Source organism: Passer montanus, unplaced genomic scaffold, assembly GCF_014805655.1.
Source record: "Passer montanus isolate IOZ18808 unplaced genomic scaffold, ASM1480565v1 scaffold35, whole genome shotgun sequence".
Classification (NCBI taxonomy): domain Eukaryota; kingdom Metazoa; phylum Chordata; class Aves; order Passeriformes; family Passeridae; genus Passer; species Passer montanus.
The window spans coordinates 3,156,670-3,173,014 of record NW_024368263.1 but is presented as its reverse complement, the minus strand read 5'-3'; the positions used below and the strand labels follow the sequence as shown (position 1 = coordinate 3,173,014).

Here is a 16,345-nt window from a genome sequence, read left to right as displayed (position 1 = left end):
TGTCGGGATAAACCAGGCTCAGGACTAGTTTGGTAAAGAAACTAAAAGGGCCTGGCTGGCAGGACTGCTGTCCCTCCCTGGGGTGCCCAGGCAGCTCGGGGATGAAGCTGTGTGCTCCAGCGCTGCCCGTGGGCTCTGCGGGTTGGTGTCTGCAGGGCGCCAGCCAGAGCCGGGGGTGCGGGCTGGGGTTCCTGCAGTGCCAGCGAGCCTGCCGTGAATCCGGGCTGGGGGCCGGGCTCCGTGCTCTGAGCTGGGCACTGCCGGTACCAAATCCGCTCTGGCCGTGCCCGCGGGATGGCCAGCGGCTCCCGGGGCGGGACCCCGGGCAGTGCGGAGCGGGGGCTCCATGGGCGCGCGGTGCTCCAGGGGCGGCCCGGCCCGGCCCGGGCACCCCCAAACCCCCCCGGCCATGGGGGCCCGCGCCGCCGGCCCGGGGGGGGACGGCTACAACGAGGCACTGCTGCACAAGGTGGGGACGGGGACGGGGACGGGATGGAGATGAGGATGAGGATGGGGCTGGGATGAGGCTGGGATGGGGATGGGGATGGGGATGGGGATGGGGACGGGGATGGGGCACCCAGGAGGGGGCTGAAGACGCGGGAGAAGGGGCAGGGCTGCTGCTCGAACTTCCCGACAAATTCCGTCCCTGTGCCTCGCTCGCTCCCCGTCTCCCGGCGCGGTCCGTCTCTCACCCTCGTCCCGGTGCGTCTCTGTCCCCTGCGGGGATGGCAGCCCGCAGGGCTTGGCCCCGGTTCCAGCCGCATCCCGGCTGCTGGCAGGCAGGGGTGGCGGGGCTCGGCGTGCTCGGGAAGGCAGGGCTGCTGGAGCGGGGCCAGCCCCGGCACAGCCGCCGCCGCTGCCCCGTGCGGGCTCGGGGGCAGCGGAGCCCCGGGGCTCCGTTTGCCAGAAGCGGATCAATGAGCCGGGACGTCCCTGCCATGAAACAGCCGTGCCCCAGAGGCGTCCCTTCCTGCCCTCATTGCTTTGCAATCCTCTCTTGCAGTGTTCTCCGGACTGTGTTTTGTAACTGCAGCTGCACGCAGGGCGGTCAGGGTCGGGGTGTCCCTGCTGCTGTCCCCAAGCTTTGCTGCGGGCACAGCAGCAGCAGCAGGGATTTTGCTCTCTGCAGTCAGGCGCTGCCCTGCAACTCCTGGAGCGATGGAGGAGGTGCTGGTTTATCACAGATCCACCCGTCCCTCCTCCCCGCTGTCCTCACACTGCTTCCCTGCAGTCCCCGGTGACTGTGCAGGAACTGGCACCCTCGGGAAAAGCAGGGTGGGACATGACAGGAGGAGGGCTGGGGTTCTGTGGATCTCTCTTCACAAATCCCAGTCTGTTCTGTATCCTGCTGTACTCAGGGCAAGGTGCCCAGCCCTTGATTAGTAGAAAAATATCAATTACTAGCAGCTCTCATTTCTGTGGTACATGGAATACATAGAACATGCCCCCAGGGATGACTTGAGAAACTCTGGTTCTTTGCAAAGCCTTAACTGTCTGTTCTCCAGGAAGCAGCTGTAGCAGTTCAGGAATGACATTGGTGGAAATGAGGCTCTGCCCAGGCAAAAAAAACCATTCCAGTCCCATGTTCCCTGCTGCTTCCTTTGGTATTTTCTGCTTCTCCTGGCTGGGCTGCTTGTCTTGCAGAAACAAGGCTGCTCTCCCTCCAGGGAAGTGAGGCAACAAATACCTCACTAGATCTTGTGTCTGAGCAAGCAATCACATTTCACATGTGTTGAAAAACCTCAAGAGAGCTTTGCAGTCTGGAGACAAGGATTGGTGGCTAAACCCAGGGAGGAGATGGGCCAGGAGCTAACCAAAGCAGGAACAGCAGAGGTTTATTCTGGGCCGTTCCAGAAAAGTTTTGCTTGGTACAAAATGATGAATTCTGCTCTCAGCTGGTTTGAGCCATTGCCAAATCATTCTTCCTCCTCTGTGATTGCTGGATCCATTTGGCTGCAGCAAGACCCAAAGGCAGAGGGATGTGTTCCCTGTCTGTGGTTGATCCAAGCTGTTAACAGGGGGTGCAAACGGGGATCTCCTGCATGACCTGGGCCAGGTTTTGTTGGATGCACAGCCCCGGAGCTCATGTCTGCAGGGCTGAGATGCAGCCTCTGCCAAGGCAAGGGCCCAGCCAGGCTGGCAGAGGGCTCCAGGCTCTCTCTCAAGCTGGATAAGTGTCCTGGCCATGGTGAAATTGTGGCTGGGCAGGTGGGGACAGCCCTGAGCTGTCCCTGTGGCACACAGCAGCTTCTAGCATCAACCAACTCCATCTCTGGAGTCCTACCCGGAGCAGGGGAGAGGCAGCACAATTTTATATAAAGAGAAGGTTAAAAATAAGCCCCAGGGACTGAGAGTGTCAGCTTGGGAGGCCACGAGAGTGGGGTGGCAAGGGGCTGAAAGCAGCCATGTCTTCACTCTCAGACCTCTCCCAGTGCCTTGTCCCAGCTGAGCTCTGCAGGCAGCTGTGCTGGGGGGAAAATACACATTTGCCACAATTTGTTGTGATAAATCCTGCTCATCTGGGCACAAACCTGTGGGGTTGGGGCTTCATCAGCTCCCTGAGAGCAACACCAGAGCCTGTGGAGGGCATTCTCCCTTCCCTGCATCCCCTGCCTGGGGTTTCACCCTGCCAGGCTTCCATTAGCTGTATTTAGCTCAGGTCCAGGTTCTGCATGTTAAATCTGGAAAATGAGCTGGGAGGACAACCTCAGCCCGCATGCACTGTCCCAGATCTCCTCCCATCTGGCTGGCACTGGAATTGCACTCACTGCTCCCAGTGCTGCCTCGACAGCCGTGCAAAACCTCTCTTCCCTTGGCAGGTTAGAGCAAAATATCTCTTTTCCTTGCAAGTATGGGAAGTTGGAATTATTTTGCCTTGTCCCTGCAGCCCGTGCCAAGCCAGCAATGATTTTGACTGGAAGTGATCCATCTGCATTAGAATTAGCCCCAAAACTAACTCAAGGTGTAGGGAGGGATGTTTGCTCTTCCCCTAAGGCAGAGCAGGCAGAAAAGTCCTTTCAGGAGGGTGTTACAGGGTGTACCTGTTTTTCTCTGGAACTCTGGGGTGGTGGAGAAGTCAGGCTACCTCTGGCAAAGCACTGTTCCACCCCCACACCACTGGGCAGAGAGGATCAGCAGCACCAAAAGGAATCTTGTGACGTTTTACTTAAGTTTCCCATGAAAAAAAAAAAAAAAGCAAAAAAACCCACCCCCCTAAAAAACGCAAAAAAAAAAACCCAACAAAAAAACCCCAAAAAACTCCCCAAAACCAAACCAAACCAAACAAAAAAAACCCAAAACACCCAAAAAATTAAAAAAACCAAACAAACAAAACAAAAACAAAAACAAAAACAAAAACAAAACACACAAAAAAACCCCACCAAACCAACCCAAAACACTGGGAAATCTTGAGGGGATGAGAAGGTGTGGAGGAGGTCTGTCTGTGGCTGAAGATGGGAAAAGGGTCAGAACAGCTATGGAACTTTTTCTCTGGGAGACTTTTTACCATCATGACTCAGCCACGTCCACCCTGGGATTTCAAGGGCTAACAAGCCGCATCTTCTCTACAGTGAGCTTTTTGTTCTTGTTTTTTATTTTTTATTTTTTATTTGGTGACCAGGAAGGCCACAGTATGAGAAGGTGTGGAGGAGGTCTGTCTGTGGCTGAAGATGGGAAAAGGGTCAGAACAGCTATGGAACTTTTTCTCTGGGAGACTTTTTACCATCATGACTCAGCCACGTCCACCCTGGGATTTCAAGGGCTAACAAGCCGCATCTTCTCTACAGTGAGCTTTTTGTTCTTGTTTTTTTTTTGTTTTTTTTTTTTTTAATTTGGTGACCAGGAAGGCCACAGCGATTTCTACTGTGCTGTCCCTCCACAGAGCCCATGAGCTTTTCCTAAAGCCATTAGGAATGTCTCTTGGCTGATCCAGGCCAAATTCTACTGTTATTATTAAGTCATGAAGCAATTCATGAGTTGTCTCTATTATGAATCCCATTTAAATTATTAATAGGGGAATCTGCCTTTTATACATGTTCTCTGTAAACCCTGGGCTCTGGAGGCTTTCTGGTGCTCACTCCAACCAGCTCCTCTCCCTCCATAATTAATGCTGCTCTCTGCATTAACTGCTCCCAAACACAGCACTGCAGGGTGCACCCAGCCTTGTTGCACATCCCAGCACCAGTATTTTACCTGGAAATGCTATGTGACACCAAATTATACAGCACTGAGGTGCAGGAGCCCCATGGCAATGAATTCTTGGAGTGCTTTCCCATCCAGCTGCTCCTGGGCATGTCCTTGTCTCTGCACAGGGAAGAGTTCTGGGCCCTAGGGAAGAGCTAAGGGGAGTTTGGCCAGGGAAATTCCCCCAGGAAAGGGGTGAACCAGCTGCTCTGGCCCAGAGATTTCTGCCTCCAGATCCTGTGCAAGCTCCCAGCTCACACAGCTGCAGGTGAGCTGCAAACAGCCCAGGCAGGGAGGAGGAGAAGCTCTGGCTGCAGATCTCAGCACAGCAGCCTGCATCTGGCACGGCTGCAGGGCTCCCTCCTGCCAGCAGCTCTGCTCAGCAGGTCAGGCTTTCCCAGGACAGCTGCAGTGTTTTTGGGATGTGTTCTCCCAGGGAAAGTGCTGGGTCACTGAGGCAAGCCCTCACTGAAGTGTGGCAGCATGAGCATGCTCCAGGCAGGCTGTGGGGTGTGCTCTGTGCAGGGCAGGATGCTGATTTCCTGCCAGTCCACATCCCTGCGTTGTTTGTGGTCCTCGAGCTCCTTGGTTTTGGTTTCAGCCCACTTCTTTGGGATCTGTGGGATGCAGGAACCATGGTGCCAGGTGCTGTGAAGCCCACATGGCCTCCCAGTGTGTGGAATCAAGTTGTGATCTGCTGGGGCTGCTCAGGCGTTTGATTAAACATTCCTTCACACTCATGCTGTGTTTCACAAGGGGAAGTGCAGTGCCTGAAGCTGTGCCAGGATTATTTATTCCCCAGGGCACTTTGGGACAGGAGAAGGACAGGACCAGATGTGCACAGAGGCTCCCCTGCGTTTTGGGGAGCTGCTGAAGCTCCTTCAGGCTGGAGACAAAGACTGAGGTGCTGCAGGATGGAGCAAGGCTGGGGGAGCTGCACAAACACAAACCGAGCAGGGGTAAAACAGATGCAGCCACGTGTGGCAGAGCTGGATGCACAGAGTGGGGAGGTTTAGTGCCAGCACCTCTCTGCCTCATCCCTGAGCCTCAGGGGTGACAGGGACCAGTAACAGAGGGGACACTCCATGTTTGCCAGAGCTGCAGCTTCAGGAACACCCCTGTCCTGAAAGACAAAGCCCAAACCACTTCTAAGGCAGAAGGCTGGCAGCAGAGTGTTTATTTTAATTAGTGTCCTGCAAAATGGTTGAAAGTGCCTCAGTTTCCTGAAAGGATGGGAATGTCTGTGAACAAAGCCCAGACAGCAGCAGGGGGAAGGGAGGGGTTCTGTTTGCACTGCAGGTCTCCCTTAGGTCAGGGATTTTGGGGGACAGAAGGCAAGATGAGCTCCCAGGGGTGCGGCACAGGTACCAGGGCCGTGGGCTGGCGCTGTGGCAGCTGCTTCAGAGGTGACAGCTCTGACACCAGCACAGCTCCCTTGTCCCTTCTGCGCAGGGATGGGAGCACTCTGGGCTTTCCCACGGAGGTGGAGAGGCAGAGGGGCCCCATGGCTTCCAGCCCATCAGAGAGCCAGGAGGGAGGGCTGTGGGGCCATTGGGGCAGCACAAGCCAGCCCAGTGACCCGGCGAGGCTGTGTGGCTGTGGCAGCAGCTGTGTGCAGCAGCTGCAGGAGATGCTCTCTTTACTAAACAGTTTTGGACTCAAGCCAGTGAGTCCACAGTCCTCCCAAAGTGCTTTTCCAGCAGGCCTGTGTGAGCCAATTCTGCTTCTGCCCAGCAGCTTCCTGAGCTGGGGTAGGAGCTTCTCTCCTGCTCACTCTCCATGACAGGCTGTGCTTCACTTTCCCTCCCATCTCTCCTCTCTTGGACAGGGTGCAGTGGGTTTCAGGCCTGAAGCTCATCCCAGAGACCATTTCCTTAATTACAGAGATGGACAAAGGGGTGGAAATTCCTCTCTGGGCAAGTGGCAGAACCAAATGTGACAGATCCAGGGGCTGGGTGGGTCCTTCTTGATCCTGCTGCATTTGCTGCCACATTCCCCCAGCCCACCTACCCAAATGTCTGGCCCCCAGCTCCCCCATCACCTGCACTGCACTGATGCCTCTTTATCTGGTCCTTACAGACAATCCTGGTTGGGGACAGTGGCGTGGGGAAGACATCACTGCTGGTCCAGTTTGACCAGGGCAAGTTCATTCCTGGCTCCTTCTCTGCCACCGTGGGCATCGGGTTTACGGTAAGAGCCCGGTCCCCGGGCTGTGCTCTCACCCTTGGGGAGCAGCTTTATTTGGGGAATCAGAATCTATGAATCTGTGGTAAGCACAAAGAATTGGATACTTTGCTTTGGTGCTGCTGGATGAGGAGTTTGGTTTGGCTGTGTGTGCTTCTTGGCATGCTTTGGGAGGGGTGAAGCTCCCTATCCCAAATCCCTTGGTGGGGCTGTGTCTGAGTGCAGCCTTGTGCTTCACACACAGAAAGCTGCCTGTGGAGCTGCCCTGCTCTGCCAGGGAGGTGCCAGCCTGTGTCCTGCCTGTGTCCAGCCTGGGGCCCTGGTGAAAGTCAGGCAGATGGTGATGGTGCTGGGAAAAGCACTGGGCTGCCATCCAGAGCTATTTGCAGAGCTGCCGTGGGGTCTCAAGTGGCTCTGATGTGTGTGTCCCCTGTCCTGGGGGAGCTCAGGACAGGGACAGTGCTGGGGACCTTACTGCAGAGAGACTGTCATCCCTTCAGTGTTGTGACAAAGCTGGAACTCAGCAAGGGGCTGGTGCCTATGGGGATGTGATTACCCACAGGAATTTTCTTTTTAGTGCAGGCCAAGGAAGCAGGACAATGTGGCACCAGTGGGGATGGTCTGGGGCCAGGCAGCCCAGGGAGCAGCAGCCAAGGGTGCCCCTGCTGAGGGGCCTGAGCTGTGGGCAGGCAGAGGAGGCTCAGCCACACCACTGATCTCCTCCAGCTGCTGGCTGCCTCGTTTCTCTGGCAGCAAGTGCCCGTGTGTGGAAGTGATGCTCAGCCAGGCGTTTTTCCTGTCCAGCACAGTTTTCCATATCCTTCCAGCCCCCTCCCCATCTCAGCCACTTCCAGGAGCTCCAAGCGTCCAGCCTCCAGCTCTGGGCACTTTCCTGGCCAAAGAGCACATATAAACTATAAATCCCCCAGCTGGGCCTGAGTGCAGTTACAGGACTGGAAATACAGGTTCTCTTTCCTGGGGGGCAGAGCAGGGCTCGGCTGGTGCAGGAGGCAGCAGCCCCAGAGGGTGCAGAGGTGGATGCCATTCCAGAGGGCATCTCTGCCACTGGATCTCACACACATGGCTTTCACCTGGAGAGCAGCAAGGGGCACAGCACAGGATTCCTGCCCCCCTGAATCCCAGTGAGCAGGGATGGGGGCTGCCCTGAGATTAGCCCTGATGTGGGAGAAATGAGATGAGATGAGATGAGATGAGATGAGATGAGATGAGATGAGATGAGATGAGATATTATAGAAAATAGATCAGGGAGGACTCAAGGCTCCCATACATGAAGTGATGCCTGTTAGGCTGAAGACCTTGGCCAGCTGTAGTGCATGGACTTGTGTGAGGTTGGTACGGGGTGGGGTTTTGGGTAACACAACACCCCTCTCCAGGGATTTCTCCCACATTCCCAAGCTTGGGCTTTTCCTAAATGCAGTATGGGCTGGGCCCCGGGGGCCGGTGCAGGATGAGGGGGCTGCGGGGGGCCGGGAGGAGCGGGGGTCCGGGCAGCCATCCCGGGGAGAGCAGGCTCCGGGGGGCGGCTGGGCACAGCTCGGCTGCCGGTGCCTGCTCCTGCCCCGCTTCCCTGCCGGCCCCACGGTGTCACCCAGCCCAGCCCGGCACGGCTGGGGCTGCAGCAGAGGGGGCAAACCCCCAGCCTGGGGAGGGAGGGGGAGCTGCCATCCTCTCTGTCCCGGCATGGCAGGGTGGGATTTGGCAGCACCGGGGTCTCCACTCCCACACCCTGTGAGGGGTGACTGGTCATTTGCAGTCCAATGTCATTTGCACCTCCTCCTCTCCCCTCTCCCCAAGTGTCCGGAGGGATGCGCCGGGGCTCTGCTCTGTCCGGTGCAGCCAAGCCGGCAGCAACGCCCAGCACGGCACGGGTGCCCTGGGGCAGGCTCCCACCCTTCATCCTCTTCCTCCTCACCCCGTGCCCGGGCTGGGCAGGGAGGCCACCGGGGCACGGCCTCGGGGGAGGCATCGGCGCGGAGGAGGAGGAGGAGGAAGAGGAGGAGGAAGGCGGGTGGGGCCGAGCTCCCGCAGGCTGGGCGGCTCCGCTCGGACGCAGCATGGGCGGCCCCGATGGGGCGGGGGGCAGCGGGACCCCGGAGGGGACCGAGACCCCGAAAAGTGACGGGGAGCCCCCGAGGAGCGGCGGGGAGCCCCCGGCGCTGCCCCGGGAGTACGAGCTGTCCGGCAAGGTGCGAGGCGGGCGCGGTGAGCGGGACGGACCCTCCGAGCTCTGCCACGGGGGAAGGTTTGGGCTCGCCCCCCGGCTCGGGGGACACCAGCAGGGGTTTAGGGTTTGGGAAGGGTCCCGAGGGCTCCCCCTTCCTCCGCTGCCGCGATCGCGCCCAGGAAGCGGCGGCGGAACGGGGAGGAAGGCGAGGGAGGGGGAGGAAGGCGAGGGAGGAAGAGGAAGGCGAAGGAGGTGGCAGCCCCGGCTGATCCCCCAGCCCTCCTGTGCCCCCGAGTCCCCCGGTGCAGCAGGTGCCGGGATTGGGGTTTTCCCTCCCCGGAGGTGGATTTGGGGGTTCCCTGCGCCCAGGGTGCCCGGCAGTGGCAATAGGAGGGCCCGGCTGCAGGAGCAGGAATTTGGGGGCTCCCGGGGGAAGAGGAGCGTGGCTGAACTCTGCCCCTGAAAGCCTGCCAGACCTTTTCCAGGGTAAGGGGCTCCTGCCAGCCCCTCAACAGTGGCACAGGGCCCCGTCCAGGCCATGGCAGCACCCCAGGGCTCCAAGGGGAGAACAGCATTTCAGCCCCGGATCCAGCCCATGCTTCACCCACACTGCAGCATGGTGTTTGTGAATGTCTCTGCAGCCTTGCCAGGGGGGAGCCCTCCTTCCTGAGTGCCCCCCTCTTCCCCAGCCCAGGCAAGGGTTGCCCCAGGAAGCACCTTCCTCACCTGAGCAGCTCAGGGGAGGCGTGGGACTGATGAGCCTTTTACCCCCAAAATTTACTGTACAGCCCCAGGCTGAGCCCAGTGGTGGTGTCAGCCCCGACACCCCCTGCTGCCTCACAGAGGTGTTCCAAAGTGGTCCTGCACGCTGCCACCTTCTCCAAACTGCTTTTAGTCTTTTGCCTTTGTCCTCCCCTCTCTGACTCCTCTTTGTGGAGGGCAATTTCCATGTTGGAGGGAGGAAACCAGTTTTCAGCTTGGTCTACAGTGAGGTGGAGGCAGAACTGAGCAGTGTTCTGGGGAAGGATTTCACCAGCAAAGTGGTAGCAGGAGGCAGAGCATTTCCAGCCACCAGCTTTGGCGTTTGCTGTGCCACCCCTGTGGAAGGTGGCCATGGCCTGTTTGCCTGCCCCAGAGGCAGCAGGGCTGCAGAGATCTACTTTGCAAGCTCCAGCATCCTGTCAGGGATGGACCTTCCTGCTGAAGTCCTGCACATAAGGGTTATTTTTCATAAGGGTGAAGAATTATTCAGCCAGGTTAATGATTGCTGGGCAGGAACAGCTCGCTGCAGGCAGGCAGAAAGAGCACAGCATCAGGAAGGGCTGTGCTGATGGAGCCCAGCACCGGTCTTGGCTGCTCCCTGCCTGAGTCCAGCAGTGCTGGAGAGCCTGGGCTGATCCTGTTTGCTTAGCAGGAGGGGAAAGGCAGCGTGTTTGCTTTGGTGTCTGCAGCAGGCAGTGGCAGGGAGGGAGTCCCGGACACGCAGGGTTTGCCCAAGCCATGCATCAGCCCTGGGCTGGGCACACCCGGGCAAAGCGTGGGTGCCTCCACACACTGGGGAGCTGTGGCTGGTTCTCTAGGAGCCTGCTGGGCTGGGCGATGGCCAGGGCTGCCTGGGAGATGTCCCTTCTTGCTGCAGTGCTTGCTTTCACAGCAGCTCTCCCCCTCTTTCATGGCTGGGGGCTGCCCTGGGGCGCTGCTTGGCTGCACCCTCAGGGGTCCCATCCCACACCCGGGGCCCATCCCACACCCGGGTCCCATCCCACACCCGGGTCCCATCCCACACCCGGGTCCCATCCCACACCCAGGTCCCATCCCACACCCAGCACCCACAGAGCTTTCCAGACCCATCAGGACCAGCCCTGGGGAGGAAAACGATCCCACACCCGGGTCCCATCCCACACCCGGGTCCCATCCCACACCCAGCACCCACGGAGCTTTCCAGACCCATCAGGATCAGCCCTGGGGAGGAAAACAAAGGGAGAGAAGGAGCTGGGGAGGGCTCAGCACCAGCCAGGGGTGCTGCTCCCTCCGTGTCCTGCTGACATCTCTGCCTGGGCCCATCTTGCAGGTGATGTTGCTTGGAGACTCGGGCGTGGGCAAAACCTGCTTCCTGCTGCAGTTCAAAGACGGGGCCTTTCTCTCCGGGACGTTCATAGCCACCGTGGGCATAGATTTCCGGGTGAGACCACCACAGCTGCCAGCCCCTCGCCCCCCTGACCTGCACCTTGGCCAGGACAGGGTGCTGGGCAGAGGGATTGGGGTTTCCAGCCTCTCTACCCCCAGTTATCTCCCAGCCAGCTGCAGGTGCTTGCTGGAACCTTTCCACCCCAGTGACAGACAGAGGAGCCCACTGGTACTGTCGCCTCTTACCTTTAAATCAGCAAACAGTCCAGGTTTAGCCCATCCCAGCTGTGTTCATGGTCTGGGGGTGAGTGCTGGGCAGCCAGTACACTCCACCATGCAGGCCAAAGCCAACAGCTGGGGGGACAAACACTGGTTGCTGTAATTTCATGCCTTGAAAGGGCTGAAATGGGCTGCTGAGAAGTTGTTAGGGTTACCAGATTCTGTTTAAACCCCCACACTCCTACACTGCTGTCTGCTCATCAGATTCCAGCTGCAGGGTCTCTCTCTCTGGGGCTGTCCAGGGAGGCACAGCTGTTTGCAGGGCAGGAAGGAAGCCACGGGGGTGTCCCCGGGCAGGGCTCTGCCCACAGCCACCGACACGTGTCGAGTGCGGTCAGTGCTTCCTCTGCCCCCGCAGCTGCAGCTGCCACCTCTCTGCCACTTCTCTGCCACCTCTCTGCCACTTCTCTGCCACTTCTGCTGCCCTGTCTGTAGCTTTTGGTGGGACTGGGGGCTTGGTGATCAGGGGCTGGGCAGACAGATGGCCGTGGGTTTGGTTTGAAGGGGCCATGAGGCCCCTTATGATAAAGTCATGAAAGAAGGAAAATCTTCTGTGTCCCACTGCTGGGCTCAGTGCTGGTGTCCCCAGAGGTGTTGCCAGCCTGTAGGTGACTGCTCTGCCCCTCCAGCAGCTCATGGCTCACTGCTCCAGGTAATCTCCAGAGTCTCCTAGGGCATGTTTTTGTTTTATCCAGCCCATTTGCTCAAATGCTGTCATGGCCACATGGGCTGAATTTCCATTTCAAACAATTCCGGGCAAGCAAATTATTTATAGGGGTCTTCTCTTTCTACACTCCAAGTATGATTCTTTAAGAGTCTTAAAATAGCTTTTCAGTAGTTTTTGATTTTCTTTTTTCTGGCCTCTGGAGAGGAGCCCCTGTGCTTCTGAGATGAGAACAGCGATTGCTTTAGCCTCAATAGCTGCCTTCCCAGCTCAGCTGGAAATGCATCTTTCCTCTCTGAGTCCCAGCCCAGCCTTGCTGCAAACCATCCTGACCCAGGAGAATTCCTCCTGCTGTGCTGGATACAGCTGTGTGCTACATGCAACCCCTCCAGCTCAGTGTTTTCTGCCTCCTTTAAGAACCAAGCAAGGCTCCACCAGCGAGAAAACCTGAGCAGGACACCCAGCATCTCCCAGTGCCCAGGCAGTTTGTAGCACCCAAAGCCCTTAAATTAGTGCAAACAGGCTGAATTTTTAGTGCAGCAGTGGTTCCTGTGCACATGGAGCTGAAGAGTTCCGTCAGAAGGATCAGGGCTTTGTGGTGAGCAAACATAAAAGCACACCAACATGTTATTAATAAATGCAAAATTTAAAAATGCAACTCTGCCGACTTCCCAGGGGCTGCTGCAATCCCAGAGCTTCCCAGCAGGAGCCAGAGCAGGTCGGTGTTCCTGGGATTTCTGAATAGCTAAGGTCATTAACTGACTCATTAGGGGACTTGGGAGCAAGGACAGGGACTCTGGCTGTAGGAGATGAACGAGGCTCTGGATCCAAGGCAGGCTGGGATCTTGCTGTCTCCACTGACTCTGCTCTTCACTGTGACTCGAGGGTTTGCTGCTCTGGGATGTCCCTGTAGCTGCCAAGCAATCAGGATCACGGTTTGTAGCAGTGAGGTTTCCATGTCCAGCCCCACAGGCAGCCTTGCTTCTCTCCACTGGCCCAGGGAGTGCAGCTGAGGGGCTGTGGAATGCCAGCTCAGTGCCAGGGCTGGCTGGCACGTGCACCAGGACACGCTCTGGGCTGATAAACCTGCTCTCCTTGTCTTCTGCAGAACAAAGTGGTGGCCGTGGATGGTGTGAAGGTGAAGCTGCAGGTGAGCTTTGGGAGGGGGGAAGAAATTTCCAGCTGGAAACCCATCTCAGGCTGAGCGTGGTGGTGCGGCAGGGCTGGGAGGCGCAGGAGCAGACCCAGCTCGGGGAGGTTTTGCTCTCCCTGCTCTCACCAGGGCAGTTTCTCAGCAGATCTGGGACACGGCAGGACAGGAGCGTTTCCGCAGCGTCACCCACGCCTACTACCGGGATGCCCAAGGTGAGTCTGGGGTCCAGCAGGGGTGGGGAGACCACCCAGAGCACATTCCTGCAGCGTAGCAATGCCTCTGCCCCTCTTCCCCCTCTTCCCCTCCAGCCCTGCTCCTGCTCTACGACATCACCAGCAAGATGTCCTTTGACAACATCCGCGTGAGTCCTGCCGTGGTGGGAGCTTCCTCCCCAGGGCCTGGGGGTGTGGGTGCCCTGCTGGGCTGGCCGGGAGCTGGGAGCAGCTGGGAGCCTGCTTTACCCAAAAGCACTGGCTGTTCTGGCCAGACCCAGCCAGCTGGGAGCTCATCCCAGGGCACCTGGCTGGGTGCTGCACGGCTGGCTGGGTTTTGTTTAAGGACATGGTGAACGCCTGAGGGAGAAAACGTGGCTTGGGAAGGATGTGAGCTACGGCTTGGGCCCTAGCCAGGAGACGGGGCGTTTTCAGGGCTGCTCATCTGTGATGCTGGAATAATCCCTGTGCCAAGAAAAGTCATTATCCCTGTCCTTGTGGGGGAGAGATGGGGGTGCTGAGGGGCTGGAGGGCTGAGAGGGAAGGGAGAGGGGTACTGAGGGTGGGGGGCTGAATTGGGAGGAACAGGAGTACCCCTCACCCCGACACAGTCCTGCTGCCCTGCAGGCCTGGCTGACAGAGATCCACGAGTACGCCCAGAAGGACGTGGTCATCATGCTGCTGGGCAATAAGGTGTGTGCAGGGCCCCCGTCCAGCCTGGGGCTTGCTGGGCTGTGCTTGCCATCGCCATGGCTGTGCAGGGATGGGGCTCTGCCTGCAGCCTCCGCCGGGCTCTGCTTCTTTCCGGGCCCAGCCAAGCCCAGAGGTGATCCCGGGGTCTGGGGGGTCGCGGAGGGCAGGATTCCCGGTATCCAGCGGGTGGCAGCACGAGCCCGAGGCTCCAGGTGCGGGATGCTCCTCCTGTGGGATGCTTTGGTATGGCATGCTGCTGACTCTGGGGTGCCCACCCAGGCCTGCATGCACCCCTGGACCTCAGGTAACCCCAAGCCCTAGAGGCCCAACAGGGTCCCAGATTCTCTCCAGGGGCTCTGCATGCTGCTGCTGGGTGCCCAGTGCCCAGCTGGATTTCCCCTTGGGGCACTTGATGCCCAGCAGGGTACCAGAGCCTCCCTGGGTCCTGGATGCCCTCAGGTACTGCCCCAGGTCCTCAGTGTCCCCAGGTCCCAGGTGCCCCCTGATATCCTCAATGCCACCAGGTCCCAGATGCTCCACAGATCCCAGATCCTCTGGGCAGTGGATACCTCTGGATCCATGCTGCCCCTCGTTCCTGTCAGCCCCCTGAACACCCCACAGTGCTGGTTTTTCAGATGGCCCAGGGTGCCAGCTGCTCTGGTGTGCGGTGACATTTTCCTTCCTTTGGCAGGCTGACGTGAGCAGTGAGAGAGCTGTGAGGACAGAGGATGGAGCATCACTGGCCAGGGTGAGTTGTCCCAACCTGAGCCCCCCCAGACAATTTCACATCACTCAGGGTTCCCATGCAGCTGTGCCACCCCCTCTGAGTGCCAGACCTGCCTGGCTCTTGCAGGGCCAGCACAGCAGTCACTTGCATGCTAAACCTGGGGCCAGGCAGGGATGGGATGACCCTCAAGCCTTGTCCAGGGATGATTGAGAGGGCCAGGAGGGCATCCTGGAGATAGCCACTGATGGGGCTGTGCTGCTCCTGCAGGAGTATGGAGTGCCTTTCATGGAGACGAGTGCCAAGACAGGCATGAACGTGGAGCTGGCCTTCCTGGCCATTGCCAAGTGAGTACCTGGGGCTGGGGCACTGAACGAGGACGGTGTCCCCTGCAGCCCCAGCACCTCCCACCCACCAGCACGCTGTGGGAGGGGGTAACACAGCCTCCCCACTCCAGGGAGCTGAAGCAGCGCGCGGTGCAGCCGCTGGACGAGCCCCACTTCCAGATCCACGACTACATCGAGTCACAGAAGAAGAAATCCAGCTGCTGTGCCTTCTCCTGAGGGTGGCCCAGAGGAGCTGGCAGCCTGGGGTGTGAAGCAGAGCGGGGCCCCATCCTGCCCTCAAGCTCTGACAAGCCAAGGTGGATGGCACAGCACAGTCTAGCAGAGTGGATGAGGAGGGCCCTTGTCCTGGTGCCAGGATTCAGATCCTGCTGCCCTGCAGAGCAGTGACCCGTGTGCCATCGTGGGAATCACTGTGGTGTGCTGACTGCCAGCCTGGCCTGCAAGCCACGGTGATCCATCACCTCCACACCTGAGCAGGGTGCAGGACACACAGCTCACTGAGGGACCCTTGGAGCAGCTGGAGGAGCTGTGCCATGGATGAGCCCCCTGCAGCCCCCAGTCCTGTCCTCTCTTGCAGCCATTCCTGCTCACAGTGCTGCTGTTGTCCAACTGGAAGGGCCTGGTCCAGCCCTCATGCCCCTGGTGCTGCCAAGCTCTGGCTGCCCTCCAAGGAGCCTCAGCTCTGTCCCCCCAGGCTGCCCCACACCCCCGTGCCCACGCTCGGCTGTGGCTCCTCATTTCTGCACTTGCTGCCAATGGCTTTTATTCTCCTGCCACCACAAATGCGATGATGCCCCCATTGTATCCTGGCTCTGCTCGAGGGAAGGGCTGGGATGGGGAAGGGTCCAGCCAAACCTGCTCCCTGCCCACACAGCTGGTGTGAGAATTGAAATTCCCCTGGGAGCATCGAGCAATGCTGGGAGCTCTTCTGGTACACACAGCAATTTGGAAAAACTTTGCTTCCACCATGTTGCAGCCACAGAAATTAGAGAATTTATTTTTTTTAACAAGAAAAGGCTTTTTCATTTCAATGCCTCCAAACTGAACCATCTCCAGCCTCATGCAGGAGCTGCCCACGATGGCATTACCCGGGGTGATGCTTCAGTCCTGCTGCCTCCCAGGCCAGGCTGGGTTTCTCTCCTGTCACTGTCCATGTAATACAACTCTGCCTTCCTGCTGCTGGCAGATAGCAGCTGGAACCCACTTTCTGGAGATGCCTGAGAGCTTTCATCCAGCAAACACTGCTGTGTTGGGCACTGGTGGGGCTCAGGGACACCCCTGGTGCTCAGCCCAGCTCTGTTGCTCCCTCGAGCACTGTCCATCCCCTGAGCAGTCAGATGGTGAATATTTGGTTGTGTAGCTGAAGCACTGATGCAGAGAGCAGCTGTGGAGGGTATGGCACTGCGTGTAGGAGTCAGGGACTGTCCAGCACTTCTGTCCCCATCAGCATCTTCCCTGGCCCTGCACCTGACTGCTCGTGTCTCACCTGCCCCGGTGCCTCCTTCACCTCTGCTCTGCCCCTGGGTCTCTCTTTGCAAGTTTACAGATTAAAGCTGAGTATTTTTTTGAGGCTTTGCATCTGTCTGATTGTTTAT

At 58.4% G+C, this 16,345-nt stretch overlaps 1 protein-coding gene across 7 annotated transcripts; it reads left to right on the top strand.

Annotated features, from left to right (window-relative positions):
• Positions 1 to 351: 351 nt before the first annotated feature.
• Positions 352 to 16,326, top strand: RAB37 (RAB37, member RAS oncogene family). 7 transcript variants are annotated; one of them, XM_039716440.1, is made up of 10 exons: positions 352 to 469; positions 6,262 to 6,372; positions 10,623 to 10,733; positions 12,730 to 12,771; positions 12,920 to 12,986; positions 13,083 to 13,135; positions 13,614 to 13,679; positions 14,371 to 14,427; positions 14,674 to 14,750; positions 14,861 to 16,326. In XM_039716440.1, exons 1-10 carry the CDS (start codon positions 410 to 412, stop codon positions 14,964 to 14,966), a joined length of 750 nt encoding a protein of 249 aa, XP_039572374.1. In that variant the 5' UTR covers positions 352 to 409; the 3' UTR covers positions 14,967 to 16,326. The 7 variants fall into 7 exon arrangements, with proteins under 7 accessions (XP_039572374.1, XP_039572373.1, XP_039572379.1 ...); XM_039716439.1 differs by having other exon boundaries at positions 12,917 to 12,986; XM_039716445.1 differs by lacking the exon at positions 10,623 to 10,733.
• The last annotated feature ends 19 nt before the right edge of the window (positions 16,327 to 16,345 follow it).